Below are 10,760 nucleotides of genomic sequence, written 5' to 3' on the forward strand. Positions count from 1 at the left end.
AAATTATTCATCACGGGATCGTTCCCCACATCGTTATTTTCGAAGTCATTGACACCGATGGACTCCAGTGTCCAGAATTTCTTCAAAATGTCTGTCGTAGACTCGGTCACTTCAGGCTTGAGAGCTGTGATCTGATAACAAGGAAGCTCCTCGGTGGCTCCCTCGACTGGTCCTTGAATGCTCCATCCAAAGACAGATTCAACTGCCCTCAGCCTTTCATCCAGCTTACGTGACCGTCCAGTGGTCAGCTCCCAGAAATGTTCAGATCCGATCAGAAGATCGATGGTTGTCGGACCCTCATCGTTGAAGAGGTCCCCGATGAAGCAGTTTAGCTCTTTGAGTTTGTTGTTAAGGTGTTTCAACGGAACTGGAATTCGTTGGTTGCATATCAGTTCGGTCTCCAACACCTCGAGTTGATGTATCTTTCCGGTCTGTGTTGTCAAAAACACCAATACACGCTGGAATTCCTTCTCTGTGACGCTGCCATTGAAGACACCCGACAGTCAAACGCTCATGACCTAATAGCTTACAACCAAGTTTTCTGGATGCTTTTTTTGTAATGAAAGTGCATTGACTTCCCCCGTCAAAAAGTGCTCGGAGTTTAAACTTTTCTTTGTCGCCAGTACACCAAATTGTGGCGGTTCGCATGAAGACTATCGGTTTTTCCTGGTTGTTCGTCGTCGCTTCCAAGTTGACGGGGACACTTGTTGTGACGGTATCATTATTTGTCCATTTTCCTGGAGAGTAATGTGGATCACACGTTGATGTTGCGTGTCTTCCTCTGCACTTCTGGCATCTTATGCTGCTCCGACACTCCATTGCTTGATGGTTCTTCTTTGTGCATCTGAAGCATCGCCTCTCTTTTTGGAGCAGGTCTTTTTTCTCTCGTAAAGATGTACCAGCCTCGCAGTTGTCAGCGGTATGTCGAGTCGACTTGCATATAAAACATTGATCGCCCCTTGAGGACGGATTCAGTAGAGCCGCCGAAGTTTTACTCTTCCATGCTTTCTCGTTGTCTTCATTTTTCTTGTGATCTGCTTCTTTTTTCCGCGGCTCGCCATAAGTATCCATAGCTTGCAAAGCAGCGAGGTTTGCTCGACTTAGTACTTCAAGTCTTAAAAAGTGAACTAACTTGGAAAACGAATCTTCCATCCTCCGTTGTGGAGATATTCTTTCTTGATCGCTGAGATGCGAAGACTCTCTTGGTTGTGTTGTCGTCGCCGTTAGTGTGTTTCGTGGAATTATTAAGTCCTCCGGCTGCTCCATCACTAATTTCCTCTTGAAGTCTAGGAGTAGTTCTTTTGGGAGGGCACGTTCAACGATGGGAAATAACATAGAACTGAAGGTTTTTTGCTGGCTTCCCAACGTTTCCAGACCTCTGATGTTTGAGATCACTGTGTCGTAAAGACAACGTGTGTCGTAAAGACAAGGCCACGAACGTCCAAGGCAGAACGCACTGGCTTGACATCGATCAGTCTTTTTAGGTGGGTCTGGACGAGCAGGTCTTGGTTTCCGAAGCGACTCTTCAACAATGTGACCGCGTCTTCGTAGCATCGTGCGGTCGACGGAAGTCCGGCAATCGCTGCTGCAGCATCTCCAGTCACTGCTGTCTTCAGATAGTTGAACTTGTCCACCTCTGTTAGTTTGTTGTTATAATGTACAACTTGGTTGAATTGTTCCCAAAATTCTTGCCACTGGCTGACGGAGCCGTTGAACTTCATCAGCTCGAGCTTTGGTAGCCTCACTCGAATTCTCGTTGTCGCACCAGTGGGGTTGTCGTTTCTGTCGGTTATCGGTGGGCTTTGCTGATTCGGAAAGCCAGTCCTACCTCGATGAGCTAGTCTTGAAAGACAGGCTGTGGCTCTATCGTTGTATTCGAAGACTTGAGTAAACTCAGTCTCGCTGTCTTGATCAGAGACTAAAGGTTCGATCTCGTTGTTCACGTCATTTAGCTCTACCTTAAGTCCCGTCAGTCGGTCGTGTAAAACGTTTGCATCTTCTGGCGTCAGCTGTTGATTGAGTCGTTTGTTGCGCTCATTCATAAGGCGTGTCACTTGAGTGCGAAGTACCTTACGTTTCTTGGTGTACCGATCCATCGTTTGACTGTCTCGCTGCAGATGTCGCGTTCTTGGGAGACTCGTTCAAAGGTTTTCTCCCGGGTTTCGGCACCAATAAAATGTTGCGTTCACAGAGGGGAGCCGACACCGTACAACGGATAGTTAAACATTTAATTGCTAAAGTAAAGGTAAATTACACTCAACGAAAAGGAATGCGCTGACAAGGTGACGACGCCATCGTTCCATCTCTTCGTACATGTTCCAGCCGAGCGCCTTCTTCCTCTTTTCTCCTGATCTAGGCGTGCATACTTTCTTTTCTTCTCCCTATATGGGTGCTTGGTGATATTGTCCCTCTTGCACTTTATGGTTTCAACAACTACAATGTTCCAGGAAGTCTTCTTTAGGTCTTTTTCTAGCACCCCCATCTGTGCAAACCCAAGCTATCATGTTGATTCCTTCCCGTTAATGGATCCTATCATTTCTCCCGATGGTGTTCTGAAGATCATCAATTGTCTTAAGATACCCTCAGCGACTGGAATAAACGAGATTAACTCAAAATATCTTAAAGCTACAAATCAATACTCTTCCGTAATCCTTGCACATATTTTTCAACAATCACTTGAGACTTCATTGGTACCAGCCGACTGGAAAATTGGTAATGTTATTCCCTTGCACACATCCTATCAATTATAGACCCATCTCACTAACCAGCGTTCCCTGTAAAATTTTTGAACATATAATTTATACGCAGCTCGCAAACCTTATAGAATCTAATTCATTCTTTTCACCAGCTGAAAATGGCTTTAGAAAATATTTATCTTGTGAAACACAACTTTTGTCTATCACCAGCAACTTTCATTCGGCACTTGATCGGGGATCTCAGGTGGACTGCCTATTTCTAGACTTTGCCAAAGCATTTGACAAGGTATCACACTGACTTTTACTGCTTAAGCTAAGTAAACTTAACATCGACTCTAATGTGTTTAACTGACAAGTATCGTTTCCAACGAATCGGTCACAATTTGTAACGTGTAATGGTACTAACTCCTCCTCTGCACCAGTTTCTTCCGGAGTACCTCAGGGGTCCGTTCTGGGACCTCTACTCTTTTTAATATATGTTAGTGACTTGCATGCGGTGGTTTCTTCTTCAATTAAACTTTTTGCTGACGATTGTGCTATTTATCAAGTAATATCTAATGACTCTGACTCACAAAAACTACAACATGACCTAGATTCCAAACTACACTGGTGTGAACTCTGGTCAATGGAGCTCAATATTAATAAATGTAAAATAATGCGCATAACACGTAAAGCCAACTTCAACTTTGCTTATAGTATTAATAACACGGCCCTAGAACTTGTAAACTCATACAAGTATCTGGGTGTGATTTTAAATGCTGACCTTTCCTGGAAACTTTATATTAACTATGTGACTAACAACGCCAATCGAATGCTTGGTTTTCTCAAACATAACTTTTATCTCTCCCCATCATCATTAAAACTATTCCTTTATAAAACACTAGTTAGGTTCAAGCTAGAGTATGCAGCTTCCATCTGGGATACCTCTTCCCTTTACCATGTTGATTCACTTGAAGCAGGGATGGGCAAAATACATGCAAATATGTATTGAAATACAAATACAAAATACTTCATCAAAAATGTATTTCATTACAAATCTAATTAAATTTCCAAAAAAGCATTTAAATACAAGATACAAATACAACCAAATGTATTTGGTCTCCTCCAAATACTTTTCCAAATACATTCCTAAAAATTTGCGTCAGCGACTGCAGGGCACCTGCAACAGGTTTCTGGTATCTCATTTTAATTTTGCATCGCACACTCGGGAGTTAGTGTGCGAGGCTCTATTAACGTAATAGAAATATAATCACAAAAAAAAATGTAATCAGCTTGGACGTAATAGGTGAAAAAAGTACAGTTTCAAGCAGCTTTTTTTGTCGATTACATTTTGGTAGAGACCAACAAAGAACCGAGACGTCCAAGACGCACCGCACTAACTAGAGAATTTTTTATTGTTGCAACTCGCACCGGTTACAAAAATCTGGACGACCCGCGCATTTAGAATGTTCCAGGCAAAAATATGGATGGAAATCAGGCTGGAAAGCATCACAAGTTGTCACAGGCACTTATTTAGCCAGACTGCCTGTGAACGTCGATTTCGTCACTGTTCTTGCCCTGGACCAGCACCGTAATCACAAAGTCACTAAACGCTTGTGCTTGATTGAGAGACACTGCATTCGGTGCAGAACGTAGTTTTCTTCCTGCTCTGGACAGTGCCTTTAAAATAAAGCCGGAGGAGGAAAGAAAAAATCCCCATGGTCGAATAAAGGAGGAGACTATATCTTACAACCACACGCATAAAAACAAGAATTGTAACTTTGGCAATAACATTTATTTAACGTAATAGAGGCAAGTGCAACATTAAAGAGGGGACCTTCTCAATACAGTGTAATCTTGGTGCGTGCTAATCTGTGAAGTTTCGACTAGTACGACTTCAGCAGCAGAAGCTTTTCGAACAACGTGTCGCTAAGATGACGCCTGTTGGGGCAAAGAATAAGGCTGCCAAGGGAAAATAGGCGCTCTACGGGGGGCAGACAAACTTAAGTTTGTATTGTACCTTAAAAAGACGCACTTCACAGCAGGGTACTCATGCAGCATTGTGATCGAGGTGCGTGTGTCCTGCAAGTAACTGAACACCTCAATACGTATGCTTAGTGCGCTCGATGTCGCGGTCGAGGGAGTGTGACCCGCAAAGTTAAAGAATGCATCACTTTCATCTGGTTTTGGCGCACAGTTCCCAGTAGACCCTGTAGACAGATCCTGCGCAGCCTGCACAAGGAGATCGCTGATGTCATGCGTACCATCGCGTGGCATCCAACGGGTCTTAAAATACGGGTGACTACAAGAAGCGATAATGGGTGGCTTGTCACCCAGGCACAACCACCTCTGGAAACGTCTCTCCAGACTGTCCAGGGCAGCCTGTGCAATCTTTTCCGTGCGGACTTTGTAAATTTTCCCGAACTTGTTCCAGCTTCGCTCGGACCGTGAACAACACCGGAAGCAACTCGCCGTAGTAACCACTGTTGCTGCTTCCTTGCAGACGATCAAGCGCTCAAATTAATGAGTGAACTGTGAATAGATGAACTAGTATGCACACATAAAATAAAAGAGGTGAAGGCACGCACGTTATAAAGCAATTATTGTCTACGTTATGTATATTACTTTGTGGCATACGAAATTAAAGCAGCACGCAAGACAGGACGCACTCGTCCTGTGTGTTTCTTCTTTTAGGTCTTTTCTTTTTTGTGCACTGCTTTTAATTTATTAGGTCATGAACCAACTCGCCTGCGTTGCTACTTTATTTCGCTTTGTGGCAGGCTATTATTCATATCATAAATTTCGAGCTAATTAGGTTGTCGAGCATTACACACTATCTACCTGTAGCAACTGGCTTGAGTATGGTACAATATTCCTCAATAAACTCAATTTCCGAGGACTTCAATGAGGGTAGCTGGAGCTCGTTCCAGAGGTCTTGTAATTTCTCCTTGTTCTGGGTGAGGACGTCCAAGGCATAATGCAGAGTTCCAGCGAGTGATGCAAAGGCTGGTAGTTGCTTGCCAAGGATAGATGTAACGACTTCCGCTGATTTTGGCCGACCCGAGGCGCCCCAGTATTTCGAACACTTGCTCACGACGCTGAAATAGAGGCGATTCAAAGCATGGTTTGCACTGATAGCTTTCTTGACGTCCGCCGTTGCAATTAAACTGAGCGTGTGACAGGCGCACCATAGGTGCTGTGACAAAAGCGGGCCTGGGGGCTCGATCTCCTCAAACGTGACGAGCTCAAAATCCTCGGAATCCGTTTAAAAAAAAAAGTCAGGCACAATATAGTTTGGTTGTAAAAGGTCTAAACTCTCAACTCTTAGAGCTTGCCTACACCTGCAACACACGCTTCGTCGAAGGCCGTTACGCCAAATTCCTTGAATGCCTTCACAAAATTTGTTGCGTTATCCGTGACTGTGCCAGTAATCTTTCCTGTAGGCAGGCAGTAGTCTGTGCAAACGTCCGAGAGCAACTCGGCGACTGTCGTAGGAGTGGGTGCCAGCAAATCTCCTGCAAGCAAGTGCGGCGGATTATCGTTCTAGTGTCGCTTCCGATATCTGCAGCTAAATCCGGTCGAAGAGGCTATAATAATGCAGTATAAAAATTATTTGCACAGAACACAGGCCAGGTGGCCGCATATTTAAGAAAAAGTATTACAAGATAAATAGTAAATACCCAGTGGGCTGTCACACCCAGGTAGCTCTTAGTTGACGTTGACCACACATCGGCATTTTAAGTGCCGCCCTAACTCTTTCGAGATGGGCATCGTAGTCAGAGTCAACTCTGCGACCCAGAGTTCTTCTCGACATTACATTTATGGTTGCTAGGCAAGTACCTAAAAGAAAGTATAAAAATATGCCAAACAAAACAAAACTAAAATTCGATGACATAATCAGTCTACAATAACTGAAATATGCCAAACAAAACTAAAATACGATGACATAATCAGTCTACAATAACTAAAATACACAAGCCAAGCTGAAGGCCATAAAAACACACCTTTGACGAAGGCCACAAACTCCGGCTGCTCGACGAAGGTCAAAGGAAGCATCCCTTTCACAATCAGATCCGTCAATAAACTGTCGAACTTGGTCTGCGTGACCACGGGAGCACTTGGGACAGTCACAAGCACTAGCCTCGTTTGCTTGAGAGCTGGTTCTGGGCCAGCGGTGCATTAAGTCTCTGTTTTTTGTTCTGATCCCGCCGCACGTGCTCATCGTACTTGACAAGAACGAGGATGAATACGCTAGGCCAAATAAACAGAATTATAATAATGATATGGTAAAAACAGTGACCCAAAATAAAAAGCTCAAGATCTAAACGAAAATTAGGATACCTTCAAATGTGTCCTAAAGTTGGAAGTTGCCGACCATGAACCTGAAATAGTCTTTAGGCATGACTGGCAGATGGCCTTCACGTGCTTGTCTTCTTCCGCAATGACCTTAAAACATTTTCCATCAAGGATATTAAAATTTTTCGTCTCTGACGATGTTGACGATGAATCAGCCATGCCATGTCCCTGTATGTGTAGAAAAAGGCCTTTTGTGTACAAAACTATAAAACTAACATGGGGCAGTCTTTCAAAGACAACAGAACGTCATATGGTATCACTTTTACCTCTGCTGATGAACTGTCAGTCCGGTATTAACACCGAGAACGAACACAAGCGTTGCCATTTTTCCAGCTAACTGATTGGACGATGTTCTTTTCTCATGTCACGGCAAAGGTGCACGGCATGGGGTCGCAAAAAGACGGGGTCCATATCACATGAGCGAGTGACATTTTAGCGAACAGCGACATTTGAGCGAATCGACGTTTTAGCGAATAACGGGGGCGCGCGTTAACCCATCCGCCGCGCTGCGCTTTACGCCGCTTTGCGGCGACAGTCTGCGGCAGCTCATCACAAAAATGTGAACCCATTTGGCCCACCCAAAAACGCCGCTTCGCAGCGTCCGACTATTCGCTAAAGTGTCATTCGGTGAAACGTGGGCGTTCGCTAAAACGTCATTCAATCAAGTGAGTGCCTCCCCCGCACGGTAGACTTTGTTTCACGTTCAGTCAGAGCGTATCGAATGCTGCGGGCCATCCCAGCCAACCCAGCGCTGGGAGAGTATCACGTGACCTTCCGGTTGGGAGGAGCGACACGCAGAGCTCAAGGCCTCGTCACGCGCTCTCAACGCTGGATTGGCTGGGATGGCCCGTAGTTCCGCTGCGCTCTGACCGAAAATGAAAACGCAGTATTCGCCTCGAGATTGAACCGTCACGCGCATGGTGCCTCAATTTGCACTCAGTTGGAGCACAGTGAAGGCTACAGACGCGTGGTCGAAGCTCTAAAAGGCACTGATTTAGCATCTAGCTAAAAGCAGCGTCTCAAGCCAAGATCTCGAGTCTCTAGCGTTGCTTGTGGTTCACGTTGAAAGCGGGGACGGTTGTGGTCATCTGCTCTGCGTTCACGAGAGAATGCCCATAGGTAACCATGTATAAACAAAAGCACATGTCCCCGCTCTTGAAACTGGACTTCGAGGCGAATAGCGCGGGTTGACTAAAAAAAAAAAAAAAACGAAATCGAAAGACTGACGCCGCCAAACGCTGTAAAAAAAAAAAAGCAATGTATTCATCAGCGACCTTTTTTTCTTTTTTGCGAAATCAGTTCTCTCCTTTCACCCAAACCACGCTGTCAACCAGGGAATGATAACGGTACTTCACTTGCGTCGATGGGCTGCCCCCCGTGCGGTCCACTTGGACTAGCCGTCACACCAGCTCTAGTTCTTTTGCAACTCACCAAGCAAGCGCTCCTCGAAAAAAAAACAAAAAAACGCAGGCTCGCGTGATAATGTTATCAGCAGCCAATCCGCAATCGTGCAAACGGTCAGTACTGGAGCTTTTTTTACCGCGGGGTATTTTACCGAGGCGTAGAAACCGGCAGATTGTCAGAGGGAAGGGGTAACTACTAGGACTTAGGTTTCTAAGAAGGTCATGCGTTCCAGCTGCACAAATCTTTGCAAAATGTCTACACTTCGAAAAAGCAATGAATTCACGAAATGGATATTCGCAACCCCAACCACGTGCTCTTTCATACTCGCTCCTCTGTTTCAAGTTTCGTTTCTTAGGCTGCGCCAGCTTTCGCTGCGCATTCCAATCGCCGCGAGCCCCCCGTTTCAACGCGTCATGTATCGACCACTAGATAGCGCGCGGCGACTCGTTTGGATTTGCGAATAGGAAACCAACCACTTAGCACCTCTCTGAAAACTTACCTTTCCTTCGAGCTCCCACGAAGAAAAGTGCACTGCAACAAGCGCCCAACTCATACGAACGAATCTCGTGGCAGGAGGCACTAGCATAGCACTGTTGCATGTCAGAAAACGTGGAAGTCATTTGCAAAATCAACAAATAAAAACAAAAAAAAAAAAAACAGACTCCTGACCTTTTTCAGACACCCTGTACTTCGAAGCCTCTAGCCTCCATGGCTTCGGCCATCGAGAACGTTTTATTGTGCTAATTGCTTTTCGTGTGCACGCGTGTTTGTGCGTGTGTAGGAAAAAGAGCGGGGGGGGGGGGAGGGGAGGGGGAGGGAGCAAGGAGTCTGTTTCTGCAAGGATGGCTCGTCTCCAGCTCCCTTTTGCACGAGGCGCTCGATTCCGATCTCCCCGACGGTGCACAGACGGTGCCCTCAGGTCGGGATCCCGGGTAGGCGTGCAGCAGCAGCAGGCTGGCAGTTTCAACGTCTCAACATGAGGCGATGCTTGCCCGGCACACCCGGGCACCCGCGGTGAGCGAGACGAGAAACAGGACTGGTGTATGAAGAGATGAAGAGTTTCTTGGTTTGTTGTTGCCGTTGGCGTTGAGATGAAGCAAGAGCAGCTTTGGACACGTCTTAGGGTGAGCAAACTGAGTCGTGACAATAAATTTAAGAAATGTATTTTCACGCACAAAATTGTATTTAATTACAATTGTATTTCAAATACCCACGTTTTAGTATTTAAATACACACGTCGAATACCTTACCCAATTTGTAATTAAATACAAATGCAAAATACACAAAGTATTTGAAATACTGCCCATCCCTGACTTAAAGGTATTCAGAACAGAGCTGCACGTTTCATAATGGCCAATTATAACCGCACCGCAAGTGTTACATCAATGAAAGATAATTTGTTACTCCCAAGCCTCGCACATCCCTGTTGGAAAATCTCGATGATGGAAAGATGACGGAAAAGGCTCATACAAGCGTAACCGTAATATGGGACATCCTATACAAGCGAAAAAGGCGGCTCCAGTATAGTGGAATAAGGCGGAACGATACAGGTGGGCGGAACCATACAAGCGTGTCGTATTATGGGACATCCTATACCAGCGTAGTGGATATAGGCGGAACCATGTAGGCGGACGGAACCATACATGCATAACGTAATATGGGACATTCTATACCAGCAAAAAGGCGATACCAGCATGGTGGAGCCATATGGCTCCAGCGTGTTGGTTTCGCCTTTTCACTGTTGTACAGGGCGATTTAGTTTCAAGCTTTACATATATGTTTAGAAAGGTCGTGAAAGCTATATTAATGCGGTTTGTGCAGGCGAGTTATACGGCCAGGCGTACGTAGTATAGGGACCTAGTCGTAACGATCAATCAGATAATTAAATACAATTTGTTAATCAACTTTTTAATTAGTGAAAATGAAAATATGGTTTCAATTAGAAACTTGTTGAGTCATTGAAAACCACAAAATCAAGTTTTTTTTAGAAGGATATAATTCAGGGGTAGCGTTTTATGCATTCTGTAAAAAGCTTTATTTGGACGAGTTTCTAGGTTTCAGTTTCTTATCAGAGCTCATCTCTGCGCCCACGGTCCTGTTCCCCAGGGGCATAGACACGCAACACACATGCGCCTTGCTTCCCTTCATCCTACGAGGGAGGCGAGGGGGCGGCTTCGCACTGCGGTCACCGGGCAGCTGGACCGCAGGTGCAAAGATGCGCTCTGGTAAGAAACCGAAGTCTGGAAATGCGTCCAAATTGACCATTTTTTTATAACGCCATATAATGCTACTCGTCTATCTTTACAAAGAAAATTGATTTAGTGT

General features: G+C 45.0%; 1 protein-coding gene across 1 annotated transcript; it reads right to left on the reverse strand.

The window, feature by feature from the left end:
* Nucleotides 1-1,391: 1,391 nt before the first annotated feature.
* LOC120836858 lies at nt 1,392-2,096 on the reverse strand. The gene has a single exon (XM_040205945.1). It carries the CDS (start codon nt 2,094-2,096, stop codon nt 1,392-1,394), a length of 705 nt encoding a protein of 234 aa, XP_040061879.1.
* Nucleotides 2,097-10,760: the final 8,664 nt, after the last annotated feature.

Source organism: Ixodes scapularis, unplaced genomic scaffold (assembly GCF_016920785.2).
Source record: "Ixodes scapularis isolate PalLabHiFi unplaced genomic scaffold, ASM1692078v2 PGA_scaffold2__306_contigs__length_199485367, whole genome shotgun sequence".
In the NCBI taxonomy this organism is placed as follows: domain Eukaryota; kingdom Metazoa; phylum Arthropoda; class Arachnida; order Ixodida; family Ixodidae; genus Ixodes; species Ixodes scapularis.